Here is a 14,990-nt window from a genome sequence, read left to right on the forward strand (position 1 = left end):
AATTTTTTTTACCTCACCCTTTTTGTCAGTTAATAGATGCCTGTTATGCTATATCTTTTTAATACAGGAAAGCAATGCTTTTAAATTTGTATTAACTTTGTATTCAAAAAGAACTACTTTTTTTCAGGATTCAGCTTTTTTTGCATAGGTAACATTGCTAAAGCAAGGTAATAATACCTGTAAAGCTAAAATATCCTTTAAAAGGAAAACAGGATTTTATTTTTCGGTACCTTAACTGGTGAGGATAATGACTTGAGCTTTATTTACCTGTTCTTGGTTTTGTTTTTAAATAAAGGTTGAGATGGAGTTTAACACTATCGGCACTTCTAGAGTACAGAAATACTCTAGCTCATGAAGAATTTTTATTTTTTTTAATGAAAATGTGCCGTTTTAATTTCAGTGATGGGAATCTGAAGCAGTTGTCAGTTAAGGTGCAGCCCTTTAGCTACTTCTGTTCTCTGAGCAGTAACACTGAGGCAAGTATGATAAGCTGATYTGCAACATTCTGGCCTCCATGGTACAATATACATCACTGTTATGCCATGAAATACTGTTGGATGCCTGAACTGGTTCTGAGTGCACTGACCTGTCTGTGAGCCTCATACTGCATCTTTAAACATTTGAACATTATTGAGATAGCTGAGTTCCTACCTTCCTTTGGGAGCACTGTGTAGGTTGTTTCCATACCCGCATGGATGTGATCAGTAACATGACAGTGTAATAGCCAGGTTCCAGGATTCTGGGGGATCATTTCCACAGTCTGAAATGCCCCAGGGAACAGGTCAAACACATCTGCCCGGTAAACTCCTGTTTGCTTCCAGATGAAAAGAAACAATAATTAAACAGTGTGGCATCACCAGATGGCAGTAATATACACTAACTAAACTCATATTCCCACCAAACTTACAATAGCAGTTGGGTGAAAAGATTTGATCTATTGCATGTCATTTCTACAGCACTTTCATTTCATACATCTACTCGTTAAAACTAACAACTAAATGGAAATAAAGAAAATTCATAGTTGTTCTCTTACCACACCCATGAAAATTCAAGGCGAACTTGTCAGAGCAACTTGTAAAGTTTCCCTAGAATAAACCCTGGCAGATAATCTCTGCCTCTCTTGTGTACTGATCAAACACAAAATGCTGCAAGGTCCAATTAGAAGCCTACTACTTAGTATTTTAACATATGACATATATGACAAGAGGTTACACTCCGTAGTATTTGGTCTAGCTGTCATTCTTAACTCATAAACAAAAAAAAAGAAAAGGCCAGTTACCTTATAATCAAAGCTGTGGCCATGGAAGTGTGCTGTGTGAATATCTACTTCATTGCCCATTCCTATCAAATACCAGCTTACTTTATCCCCAACATGCATAGTCAGACCATGCAAGTTCCCAAAGACTCTTCCATTAATGGCTGAGAGAGAGAGAGCAAGAGCGCAAACTAAAGTAAGATTTTGTGTCATATTATTTTCTAGACTTTAATAGAATACAAGAAGTTATTGCTAGGCAAAAGGAATTGTTTTGAATGATCTAGGAAAAAACCCTATACTGAGTAATATGTTAGCTCCTTATCAAAAAAAACCCAGCATATTATGAATGGGCCTGATTATATCTCGCATATTTGACTAGAAAGTAAGTAGTTAAAACTCCTTTATCATGCATCACTGGCAACACTATTGCTCTTCTCAAGCATCTGCATTACCCATGGCTCTTCGTGAAGGCTAAGCTTTACAAGGATATGCTTTCAGGAGAGACACTTTATTGCCAACTTTTCCAGAATAGTTGTTTGCTGACATCAAATCAAATTTTCAAATTTAATTTTTACTCTCTTTCTTTTCATAGCTGCAAAGTGGAATCATTTTTTATAGTTTTTTTCTTTTAAAAAGATTAAAAATGTTCTGAAATAGCATAAGTGAAAATTTTCAGGCCTTCCGCCCTGTAACTAGAAATTCACAGTGGATGAAAAAGTCAAATACAAATATAAATGTACAACACATACAAAATATACAAATACAGTGCTTTGAAATACATAATTTTATAGAGGTTTTTTTAGAATTACATTAATTAAATTGGGACACATACCATGCATTTTATTACTTTCAAGGAATTCCTCATCTTCTTTGTCTACAAGGTGTGGGTTAGTAGAGTAGGTTTTAATATTTTCATCCAAGTACCATGACTCATTCTCATCAAAAACCATAAAAAGAAGACCAAATTGAACTTTCTTTTTAGCATGAAATGATGGCAAATAATGTCTATGACACACGACAAGTGTGCCTATTAATCCACTGTAAGTGTCCTGAAATTACAAATGAAAAAAAAAATAATTACAAGATGACTAATATAAGCAGAGGCATTTTAATAACAGACATTAATGCTATATACATATGTGTGTATATATATATATTATTGTCAGATACTTCAGTATCTGACAATAAGATTATTTCTTCACTGTTATGTACTAACCACAGATCAAGTTCAATGGACTATGAAGAGTAACTATCTCTAGCAAGACACAAAAAAAGCAAACTTTTAGTCCATTTTCATTTCTTAGTTCTTTTTTGTTTTTAATTTCTTTTTAGGTTTTAGGATTTTTTTWAAAGTTGTTCTCCACTCAAAATTTGTTTCACACTTTCAAAATTAAAGCCCTTTTAGCACTTTTCCATTCATCATTGAGAGGCACAAAGAGCACATATTAATTTGAGTAATAAAAAATAAAAAAGATTGGTCAATTAAGGATAAAGGGTGCTTGCACAAAAATGGCGTATGTGTGTTCCATAGTTGCACATACAAACTTTCCTACATGGTTGACTAGATATTGAGAAATGTATAAAATGTTTGCTTTAAAAATTAATGAAGCGATGTTAAAGAACAACAAAAGAATGAGGGAGTAAGAACACAGCAGAATGTAACTTTCTAATTCTTCCCTGACTTGCATTATTGAAGAGACAATTCAAACATATGGTAATAGTGGGGATTACTTGATAGAGAAAGCACACAGAGTTTCAAACTCATCTCTCTTTTGTTGGAAGCGTATCTATGTTGAAGTCATGAAAACAAAACTCTTTAAACTAACTGCTGTTAATAATATACCTTGATGATGTCCACAGTTGAATGGTATGCCCAGGCAATACAATGTGGATCTCCTTTCCCAGAACTGGATCTCTCAGGGATTTTCCAGATGTACATTTTTGTTTCACCTGTATTAAACAAATGGTGATTTTTTTTTAAGTTTTGTTTTCTGCTGATCTCTTTAAGAGGTTGTGCTGAAATAGATGCTATTTTCATTTATGGCTTATTTTTGTCTTGAACTTCCTCTTCCCAAGTACTGCATTGCCTGGCTGCTTATTGTTATTTCCCTTCTGCAGATTCCTAACTCTTCCTGCCAGTGTTCCTTTGTGTGAATGCACAGTCCAGTTTACCATGATTATTAAAACTAACTGTGTCTTTTGTAAAGATCACAGAATTAACTTTTGAAAGACTAGATAACATCAGCTATGCTCTCCCTATATAACAAAATCTGTTTTGCTTACATGAAAGGTGCAGCCAAGCTTTGTCAAAAAACTACTGACCTGTCCAGGGCTAGGATATGTAGCAATAATTAGCAGTGACATTTTAAGTGTAGAAATATCAATAATAAGCAGCTTCATAAATTCTAAGAATCTAAAGTTAAAAAATTATCTTTCATGCTATCCTAACTTGAAAGCTTGCTAAATCTTTCTTACTGTAAGACCTGAAGTTACCTGTGAGAATTAAGTAAGTGGATGTTTGATACCTGGGTTAGTTACAGCAACAACAGAACTGTCTGTTTTCACTCCATGGGCATGTATAGAATAAGGTCGTGATGCCAAGTTCTTAAAAACTATTATAATTTTATCTCCAATATTTGACATAAGCAATGGTCCTATTGGATTGAAAAGAAAGGTTAAGTTGGTTTGACAGGTGATCAGAGTTGAAAGAGAGAGTTTATTGTGTTCAGAGATACAGTAACATTGGGATATAATTAAACTGAAAACTAGACATGGACAATATGCATTCACTATATTATGCAAACATTAGTAGCTGAAGTTAGGCATCTRAACAGATGCCTAATTTTCAAAAGTTCAGAGTACCTACTGTCTATTTTAAGTCACCTTAGATGTGGCTGCATAATCTTATGCCAACTTCGAAAACAGTGACCTGTGATCAGGCACAAAAMCAGAAGTTTTTTCTTGTAAAGCAAGCACTGTAATATGCAGCATACACTGATATGTAAGTAGCCATTCCACATACGTTTAGGCACTTAGTGTGGGTAGAACTAGGCTCAGTATTACTAACATAGCATCTGTTTTGTTTCGGTGCATTTTTCCCAGTTGTGAAACTGAACTTCATGATGACCGTACCTTGAATTCCCAGATGCTGCTGCTCCTCAGCTCTCTTTTTGGGAATTCTGAATGTCTGATCAGTGTACTCACGATAGATGACCTTTCTGTATTTTGAACCAATGAATTTGTCTTCTTTATTTAAAAATGGATTGCCAGGGCTGTGAAAAATAGTAGATAGATAGGAGAGTAAGTCAGAAGTTTCTCCCATGTATTTAATAGCATCTTTTGCAGGTATATCAAGTAACCATCGAGCAAAAATCCCAGTCAGTGGAACAGTGATCACATAGACCATTGGTATCTTCAACATGAAGACATTTTTCTTAGGCTGGGAGGTCATATAACTCACAAGGGAAAGAAATCAGCCAAAGAGACCAAACCTATGTAGGATGTGAGGGATGACTGAATGCTAGGGCTGGCAGATACTTAAAATGACAAGAAGTCATACAGCTACTTGAAAACTGAAAAGTAAAGCCCTCAGTGACTTTTGTGGATCTGAAGTGCAACCTAAAAATTGTAAAGTCCCTAGATGCCTTTCTGAATTGAAACATGAGGGGCTGACTCTCTGCTGAGATCATGGGGACTGGAGACAGTTAAAAATAATCTGATAATATCCCAGTCSATATTACTTGTGCTCAAGAGTAAGAAAAAGCCGACTATGCAGGGACAAAAAAAGGTGCTATCATGATGAGAAAAGGAATATAAAATGAAAACATATCTAAGCCAGTAAACAAATATAGACAGCTGTAATTGACTTTAACCACAAATAAAGTTATATAGGCAGTTGCAGCACACTCAAGTTCATCAATTCATTATTTAGGCTCTCCATCTAACAGATATGAACCGTTTGATCCAATCAGTTCCCACTGATAGGGTTGAAATACTGCGAATAACACACCAAAGCTAAGGCTTTATTTAAACATGACTGGATTTTGTCATAGAGTAACATCTTATCTTGTATAAAATAAAGAGGAGAGTAAAAAAGAAAACTGCTGCATGAATGCTCAAGAACACTGCTCAGAGTTCATACAGATAAGAGACAAAGACACGTTATATATGGTAAGTAACCCACTATTGGGACAAAGCATTCATCATATCTACAATTTAATGAACATTTTAAGCATTCCACATCAAGGACTGTACCAACACCAGTAGACAGTAAATACACATGAAACATCCAGGATCCATTAAACTCTGCAGGTGCCTCACAGATGATTGGTGCTGCACTATTTCATGAACAAGATACTGTCTGGCTCACATGTTAACATTGTCAGTTACATGTTAACATTACTTGTGAAGGACCTCAAATTCAAGTGATCACTGAAAATACCTATGCAAAGAAAACATGTCTCAAAAATGCCTGGATTACTAGGAGGAAAAGGTTCAGAGAAGTGAGTTGTTTCTTGGCTTTTTGCATTTTTTTTTTCTCTTCTTGTGTATATTCCACATTGTATTACCTTTCTTCATGAAATTGATGCCGTTCAAATTCCCATGTCCTGTTAGGAGAATAGTCCCATTCCACTTCCACTGCAGCAATGTAGTAAGTTTTTTCATGCAAATACAACGATGGGTCCACATTCCACCAATGGCACTGTTTCACTTTGTATTTCTGTTTCATGCCCCCTGTATAGTGATCCGTTGTCACGCATGACACTTCAAAAACTCCTATATATACAAGAAATAAAGAAAAATCTGTTAGGACTAGATCTTGAAAATCTATTACCTGTGTTGATTTAGAGTTTAGAGACTGAGATGCGGGCTATCGTTCACGTAACATGACACAATTCTTTGCGTAACATGGCTATTCGGGATAATAAAAATCAGCACATACACAGGAGCTAGCAAAATTAAGGCTTAGCATTAAAAGCTTACTTCCTATGAGCACATTTGCTGCTTTTCAACACAGCTTTACACATTTCTAGCACTCAAAGGCTGAAAACCTCAGCTATTTAAAACYTGGATTCAAGCATAAAATGGTCATAAGTAAACAGTTTCTAAAAGAGTAAACAGGACTTTTTAAAGCACTAAAACATTAAAAATCTGCTATATTAAATCAATCCCTCTGAKGCAAAGAATTGAAAGATAGTACGAAAATAAAATGTAAATAGAAGGAAGCAATGCTAATACATACAGTATAATACATCATAGGAGAAGGTGATAAACACATAATATATAGTAACAGTCTACTTTTTTTTTCACTCCTTCCGGTCATTTTGTTCAAAATGAGTAATATCCTAAAGTAACACTTCTTACACAGTTTCTTTCAGAAATCACTTGATAGTATTTATTGTCAGACCTGTCTCTTGCAAGCCACATAGTTTTATGTAAGTGGGCCAGACTATTACCAATGTGAAAATGAGGAAGGATGAAATGAAAGTCTTCTGTCAGTTATTTCCCATGTCTTATCTTGCAAAATTTGGTGCACAAAGAGGCCTTGTGAGTACTTTTCAGCAGGCAGGCATGGCACCTGGGAGCCAGCAGAGCAGCTACCACCAATGTTTAGCTAGAGATAGTGGGAAATATGACCCATCTGGTTTGGCAACACAGCTACAAAAGCCCTTCAAAGGGCTTTGGGTAAAGTTGCCCTAAAAGGTCTGTTTTGGGGACCACTGGACATGTTTATCTGAGGCAGATGAGCCTCAGATGATTGTGATGATTGTGGCACAAGTGTCTCTGCCTTGCAGCAGCCTGCTCTAACTTTTAAGCCAATCAGAAGAGGTGCTATGATGAGTTTCTGTAACAACAGGGTAGTGCTGTATAAAGGATACAGGCCAAAAAGTAACTGTGACATTTACCTTCACAATCAGGCTTCATAATAGCTGTAAGAAAAGTATGTGGAAACAGATTTGCTGTATCCCGTCTTGTTCCTCTTGTTAGGAATGTGTTTTCTGAAAAATATATTCCATGGATATCGACTTCTGACCCAACACTCATCAAATGCCAGGAAACCACATTTCCTTTACACATCTCAAGGCCAGGTTGATTTCCATACATGTAACCATTAATGGCTGCAGAAGATTTGAGGAAGCAAAAAACCACTTCGATTAGCACATATAACATATTCTGCATTACATATTAAGTAATACACACTTCAGATCTAATGTGATGCCTTACACTGACAGAAGTAGCAATAGTGTAATACTTTATCACATTAGCAAAACTACAAAAATGATTTAAGCAAAGCAACTTTTAAAACCCAGTGTTTAAAAGCAATCTGGTAAAATTCCACCCTTAATATTCCTGAAAGTATTTTGAAGTGAAAAAATAATGACAGATTCCTCTAAACTGTTCTCCTTTTCAACACCTAAGGCATGGGTTGGTGGCTTGACCAACTGGAATTTCCACTGTTGAATACTCTGCCAGTTCCATACAGCCATTCCATACAGCCACACAGCAAAGACAACTCAAAGTGGGTTTTAGTTGGAATTAACAATTCTCACTACCTGCTCTTGTGCAAACCTTTCAAAGCCTGGACTTCACGAGTACCACTGAACACATGATCTCAAGACTCCAGAAAACAGTCAAAATATCCCCGAGGGCAAAATTTAAGAAAGAGCACAAGCAAATGAATTTAAAGACTGGGAGTTATTTACTAGACTAGGGACTGACAATACAGCTGTTCTTTCACACAGAACTTGCACAAATTTGATGCAGTACCAAGATATGGATATGATCAGTATGGAGTTCAGCAGTATCCTGTTAAATAATCAAAGATATTCACTATAAGGCAACTGCAGTGCTGGTAAAGGAATCCAGAATACACAGGGACGAAGTTCTCCTTTCAGCCASATCCTCTATAGTGCAAGAGGAAACAAGAGTTTTCTCTTGTTCCCAGTTGCATTTGGAGGGCCTGCACATGAGCTACAGACTCCTCCTGCGCCGTGCCTGCTTCAAAGGGTATATGACAGTGCTAAATGCTCAACTGCCATACAAGACACTGAACAGCTGTCAATACATTTTGTACTGATGACTATGTTGAGATGAAACTGAATTGCATTCAGATGTGCTTTTCATTCCAATGGAAAGGAATGAGTCTCTGCCACTACATAATCTCTTCCTCTCTACTATAGGGCCATAGTAGTAAAATTTTACTCTATAAAAGTTGCCTTTGGCTAGTTAACTATAACAAATGTTCTTTGCTTACAGTGCATTTTGTTTGATTCTTGGAAATCCTCATCATCTTTGGCAATTTTGTTAGGATTTAGTGTAAACATCAAAATATTGTCATCCAGGTACCAGCTGAGATTCTCATCAAACACTGTGGCAAGCAGAAAAAACTCTCTGTTCACATTTTTCTGTTGAGAACAAATAGCACAAAACCCAATAGAAATGAATGAACTGAACATGACAGGAAGAACTATGCATATAAGAATTTAAGAGCATAATTTGCAAACTTAGATAGATGCATACATTGATGCTGCCATCATTCAGATAACCTCAAAGCTCTCTAACTGCAGTAACTGGCTGAAAGGTATCTCCTGCTAATATTCTTTCTACTAGGGGGACTACCTCCACAAATGAATGAGTACTTTGGTCTTTAAAGCTTCTACATCTTTCTAGTCACTCTCATCCTGGCTGAGACGTGGATGCCAGTGACTGCTCACTGCAATGGTGGTCTCACAAGAGAGTGTCTATCTATCTGGAACCAGATGATTTTTCTTCCTTTTATTCTGCTCCCTTTTTCCCTCTCCCTCTTTTAAAACTTTTTTTCATTTTGCGTATTACCCTCAGCAAATGTATGAGACAGCAATCTGGAGAGGAGGTGGTGCTGATGGTCATTAAAATGGCAGGCTCTCAAGGCACAGTCCAGAAAAGAGAAAGCAGTTTTAGTTAAAATGGTGCAAATGCTTCTGTTTTTCTCTTTGACTAACCTGTTTCCCAGAAGGGAGTAGAGCTCCTTTCCTGCACACCAAGAGAGGACCTACAAGGCCAGAACTGGTATCTCTGAYTGCATCCACAGCTGAATAGTAAAGCCAGGTTAAACAGTCTGGATCTTGGTCTGTAGGGCCCACATCTTCTGGCACGTTCCATTCATAYGTAAATGTAGTGCCAGGACTCACATGAGAGGCTGGAGATTCAGTACCTATTACAAAAATCAACATTAAGATTAATAAACATTGTTTATTTTGTCACATTACATCAGCATGTACTCTGGCATGTTCTCCAGTGCTTGCAAGGTCTCTGCCTGTACACACACACCTCCAGAGAAGGTACCATACAACGCCCCCTCGTTGCTCTTGTGGTAACTCACACCATGGGGCTGAATGCTAAATGGGCGGCTGGCGTTGTTTCGGAAAGTCACCCTGATGCTCTCCCCCACTTCTGCCTTGATAACAGGTCCTAGAAAAGAGCACAAGGTCTAAAAACAGGGTATTCTGGTCAAGTGATGTACAGACAAACATGAGTTTGTGGTAACGGCTAGCAGCTTTTCCTGCACTGTCACTGAGCTTGCATGGCTGCAGCATGGATCTCTGCCACGCAGTCTAACTCTCACAGCACCCCAGCAGCATCCAGACTGCTCATTCCAGAGCTGCCATTCCTCATGGAGGCCCAGTGAAATGCAAGACTTCCTCCATTTGGAAAGGGACCTGTGGCGTCAGCCTTGAACTCATCTCATCCCAGCATCAGAGGCAGCCAAGCTGTAAACGCAACAGCGCTGCAAGGAGATGCTCTCCAGCCTCACAACACAGTTATGATCCCTGGAGCCCATGGTGTGTTCTTGCAGGTGAGCTGCAGGCTCAGGCTGCCACAGCACCCTCTCCCAGGGCTTTGCTTGCACCCCAGGGCATCTCTCTGAAGAGGCTGTGGTTGCCAGTACCTGCAGGAAGCATGGCCAGCTGCTGTAAATGATCATCTGCTCTCATAAATATTTGACATAAAATCATTTTAAATATTTTACCTAAGAGTCCAAGATGTACATCCTCCGGGGGCCTCTTTTTATGTTCTGTGAAGGTATGATCTGTGTATTCCTTGTAAATRGCTTTTTTGTAAGAGCCACCAATTCTTGTCTCACTTTGTTCAAAAAATATCTGAGATTCACTGTGTGAAAGAAATTGTAATAGAAGTAAACATTTCAAGTCATAATGATGAGATTTACAACGACAGTAAGGACCTCATCCTTATTTTCTCAAGTATCATATGTTAAGATGATCTTTTGAGTTTCCATTCAGTGGTCTGGCCACATGCTTATATGCAGTCCCACATAAGGATGTACAGAAAWCCACTATTTTTCACTACTTGCTCTTTGAGAAATAAATATCCTGCTGTTTCTCTTATAGACCCCAGTATGCTTGGAGACTCATCAACAAYGATTTCTCTTCAATGTTTTGTAACCCGAATTCTGCACTTCCAAAATTTATTTTTATTAAAAGTTTACAAAATATCCAAGTACAATAGATATAAACACCAAGAATAAGCAACACTTGAATAGACTAAAAGCATGAAGATTTAGTCCACACTTTTTACTACATCTTCAAAACAGCACCTTTCATCATTTTACAAGCACTATTCAACAATGAACTATTCCTCACTCCTTATGCAACAGGTAAATATCATTTAACTCAATTTACAGATGAAAAAAACTAAGGTATTCAGTGACTTGAGCAGAGTTTTAACTATCTAGACACAGAAGAAAAGACAAAGCCACATTGTGCAACTGGTCTGCTGGCTGAAATACAGCTAGCAGTACTTTCATCAGCTGAATTCCCAGCTCTGTTTTTTAACTCAGCATAATAAATCATCTTGAATTGTCAAACGTCACTGTCTACATATGACAGCATAATTTGTCTTTATCTGAGTGAAATTACTAACATTACAGCAAAATTTACAGTAAGATTGCAAGAGAAACAATGGATATAATTTGTTTGGATTTTTATCTTGGCATTAATATTCAARCAGAGCTGAAGACAAGAAGAAATTCTGCCTAAAACATCAATTCTACCATATTACTTGCCTTATTTAGCATGTTTACATCAACTCTTCTTGGAAAGTAAAGCTTTTTAAATTAGAGGCATTTACCTGTCAGCAATTAATTCCTGTCCTGTAAAATGGTTCATTGCAGATGGGCCATAATTCCAGATGATTTCTTCAGCAGCAATGAAGTACTGTCTTAATTTTGTACTCTCATTATGATTTGTTGTGGATTTCCTACACTCTTTTACCTTAAAAAGGGCCTGCATACCACCTAGAAAAAAAGAGAAGGCAGAAAAAAMTACAGCTTTTTTTCCTCTTCCCTTGCTCTATTAGCTCCTTCTCTTCCTTGGAAGAGAACCACCATTGATGGATGTACAAATCACAGATGAAAAGCAAGATAAATGTTATGTAATAATGCACACCACCTGAGTATGCAGATACATGACCATAGTATTGAAGAYAGGCAGACATGCATTGTAAAGGGCATTCTGTAAAGACACAATTGACACTTCAGCTACAAATAAGATTATGGCTGAGTGAAAACAGAGCACTGTTAGCCAGCACTTCAGTCATGGCAGGACTGACCATCTTTGGATTAAATTTCATCAGTGACTCACCTGTGAAACTCCTGGGTCTCTGCACCCTAGAAATTATCTATGGAGAGAGGTCTGCTAGAAAGTCTGCTTACTGGAGATATAACTAATGCAATAAAAAGAACTCTTTTACAACTATAGATTATGTCAGAATCCTTTTTGTAGGATTTAAAAGTCTTGTCTGGGATGTTTCAGCCAAATCAGGAGTCTGCCTGACATGACAGCTATTTCAAAACTTAGGTCCTCTCTATGGTTGTATCTGTAGATTAAACATACTCCTTTTAATATCAGAATTTCCAAATCTTGGAGCTTGATTTTGAATTCTCTGATCGTTCTCACTTTTATGACAAGTGACTTCTCTAACTCACTTAGAGTGAATCATAGATTATGAAAAAGTATGGAATTAGCTTTAGCATTTCATATAGTTAACAAATATTGGAAATGTAAGAAGATACAAGAAAGACAAATGCAGCTCTTCTCTGCTTATTAGCCAATGCACTATACAAAGCATGTCTTTGCTATCAAAAAAGTTAATCTGTCCTGTGCTTGTTGTCCAAAATTGGAATTAGCCCCAACTTTTTGGCTGGGAAATATAAAACTGCAATTAGTTACTTTTGGTCAGATCTAGTATACATCATGTTTTTGTTTGTCTAAATCTGGGGCTTGCAAAAGTACAACTAAATGATAATACATTCCATTACAAACAAGACTTGCCTTGATTTCAGTGGTTATATGCTCAAGCCTATCTAATGCACTTCTAGGCATTTCAATTATTGTGAGAGAGTTTTGTTAACTAGAGGAGAAGAATGTCAYCTGGCATTTAACAGTGTCAGGGCTGGGTGTTATTGTGACTCAGTAAAAACCGCTAGCTCAAGCTAAAAAATTTCTGATCACTGTGACTTATTATATACCTTCGATATGGTCATTCACTTGGCAGCTCAACAGCCATTCTCCAGGACTCCTTGGTATCATGAGAGCATCAATAAAGGTGGCTGGGAAGAGGCTGATAGTGTCGACACGGTGATTCCTTTCTATTAAAGTCTGGCCATGAAAATAGGCTGAGTGGATATCAGCTTCATTACCCATGCCAAAAAGATGCCATTTCACCCTATCTTCCACACACATTGTGAGGTCTGGGAGGTATCCATACATATACCCGTTGATTGCTGAAAGAAATGTTATTTATTACAGTTACCTTTACAGAGCTCAGGATCTTTTGTTCAGAACAGAGGTCATGCAATCATTGCTCCATCCTTCAAGATGAAAATGGACTCAAAAGAAAAATTCACACCTTTTAAACTGGGCTAGTATCAGACACACTTGATCTACAGAACTAACTATCCAGTCAGCATTTGCTGCTATGAATTTGGAATCCATGTCAGAGTAAAAGCTATCTTTTTTGTCCACGCAAACAGTAAAATCTGTTTTTTCTAAATTGCAATATTAAAAAAAAATAAATAACAAAACTCTGTTTAGAGTAGTTTGTAGAGGCAAACAGATTCTTGGCCACTAGGAATTTTATATCACAGATCCAAAGGTTTGATTTTACAATACTTGCAATGTGCCAAATTGACAGAGAAAGAAAGAGAGAGGGGGAGGGAGAGAGGGAGAAAAAAAAAAGGGAGACTAAACTGCTCCATTCCTGCTGTCTCTGAAGCTGGCAGCAAAATATTAGTTGGTTTTGGTGACAGAAAAAACAGGCCTTTAAACCAACATTTTCTATTTAAGAGGAGCTTAATCATCCAAGAAAGAGCCCTATTTAAAACAAAAAAGAAATCGACAGTTCATCTTTAGAAGAGGCATCAAAATATTACTTCATTATACCAATGACAAGCAACTTTAAAACAAAGTTCTCTCACAGTGCATTTTATTGCTTTCCTGAAAGTCCTCATCATCTTTGTGAACACTGGAAGGATCAGAACAGTATGTCCTGATATTATCCTCCAGATACCAACTGAGATTTTCATCCATCACAGAGAACATGAGGAAAAATTCAGCATCAAAGTGTTTATCACTGTTCTTACTCATGGTACCTGAAAAACAGAACAACATATTCAAAGCCTTTGGTAATTAACATTATCTTTTTCTCAGTTCTAAGTGTAGTGCTTACCCCTGTTTGCTGTTTATATTTTGTCACTGTTCTTGAGTGTGTGTGTATACATAAAACATCTTGATATATTCAGAAAGAAATCAGTTTTGATACATGCTACAAGATAACTTTATTAAGAATAAATAATGTATATTGTAGTAAATTTAATTTTGGCTTTCATACTGGTATTCATACATCCTTTTGCATTACTAAAATGAACACATTGCACTCATGCGTTTGTGGACAAAGCAAAATTATATTTAGCACACAAAATCAAACTACATCTGATACTATTAAACGGCAGCTAATTGAAAAAACAAAATGTTACTATTCCAAAACAAACTGTAATTGTCTTCTCTTCCAAGAAATACTTCATTTATCCTTATCAATAATAGTTATGAGTCATCTTGCATATTTATTTGTTTTTTGTATTCATGTATTATTTGTTTGTTTTTACCTTTCCTGCAAATTAATAAAGGTCCAACAAGCCCTGAGGCAACATCTCTTGGAGCATCTACGTGGGAGTGATAAACTCTGGTTATGCAATCTGCATCTCCATTCGCTGGACCTTGATCTTCTGTCACATCCCATGTGTAAGTATACTGGTCTCCAGGCTTGACAGCGTCATCTCTTTTTTGCAAATCTGTAGTGTTGTCAGGATAAAAAGCACCTGAGGAATGCCACAGAGCCAACATTAGCAAAACACGTTCATGATACAGTGTGAGAATGACAATCTAGAATAGAATAGAATTTGGGGAGCCTAAATGAAGCTATTTTACCACCCTCTGTTTACTTCTGTCCTTCGTAAGTAGTAAATCACCAGCTGTGTACCTGCCATGCTTTGAAGTTGACTACATCTTGCAGTAACATTGATCGAATGTCTCAACACATAGAAGAAATCTTTAAAATCAGATGAGTAGGTATTTCCYTTCTGCTAAGAGACTCTTCATCTGTCTTTGAATTCCATGGGAGTGCTTTTACTTTAATGGGACATCAAATTTGGTCCTTATTTTATTAGGAGGACACCATG

The 14,990-nt window shown here is 37.0% G+C and overlaps 1 protein-coding gene across 4 annotated transcripts in view; it reads right to left on the reverse strand.

Moving 5' to 3' along the window:
• CP (ceruloplasmin) overlaps positions 1-14,990 on the reverse strand; it is a 23,320-nt gene continuing 8,330 nt past the window's right edge. For 3 of the 4 annotated variants that reach the window (XM_085302810.1, XM_085302811.1, XM_085302812.1), the window contains 16 exons: positions 14,418-14,630; positions 13,731-13,904; positions 12,783-13,037; positions 11,384-11,549; positions 10,266-10,405; positions 9,566-9,706; positions 9,238-9,449; positions 8,511-8,661; positions 7,162-7,374; positions 5,824-6,031; positions 4,388-4,527; positions 3,781-3,909; positions 3,099-3,205; positions 2,088-2,304; positions 1,280-1,419; positions 1-814 (listed from right to left, as the gene is read on the reverse strand). In XM_085302810.1, the coding sequence (XP_085158936.1) occupies positions 536-814; positions 1,280-1,419; positions 2,088-2,304; positions 3,099-3,205; positions 3,781-3,909; positions 4,388-4,527; positions 5,824-6,031; positions 7,162-7,374; positions 8,511-8,661; positions 9,238-9,449; positions 9,566-9,706; positions 10,266-10,405; positions 11,384-11,549; positions 12,783-13,037; positions 13,731-13,904; positions 14,418-14,630 (2,885 nt within the window). In that variant the 3' untranslated portion in view covers positions 1-535. Of the gene's footprint in view, positions 815-1,279; positions 1,420-2,087; positions 2,305-3,098; positions 3,206-3,780; positions 3,910-4,387; positions 4,528-5,823; positions 6,032-7,161; positions 7,375-8,510; positions 8,662-9,237; positions 9,450-9,565; positions 9,707-10,265; positions 10,406-11,383; positions 11,550-12,782; positions 13,038-13,730; positions 13,905-14,417; positions 14,631-14,791; positions 14,959-14,990 lie in introns of those variants that run through there. The other variant, XM_085302813.1, reaches the window with a different exon arrangement.

This window comes from Rhea americana, unplaced genomic scaffold (assembly GCF_003343005.1).
Source record: "Rhea americana isolate MKP2758 unplaced genomic scaffold, rheAme1 scaffold_193, whole genome shotgun sequence".
NCBI classification, from domain to species: Eukaryota; Metazoa; Chordata; class Aves; order Rheiformes; family Rheidae; genus Rhea; species Rhea americana.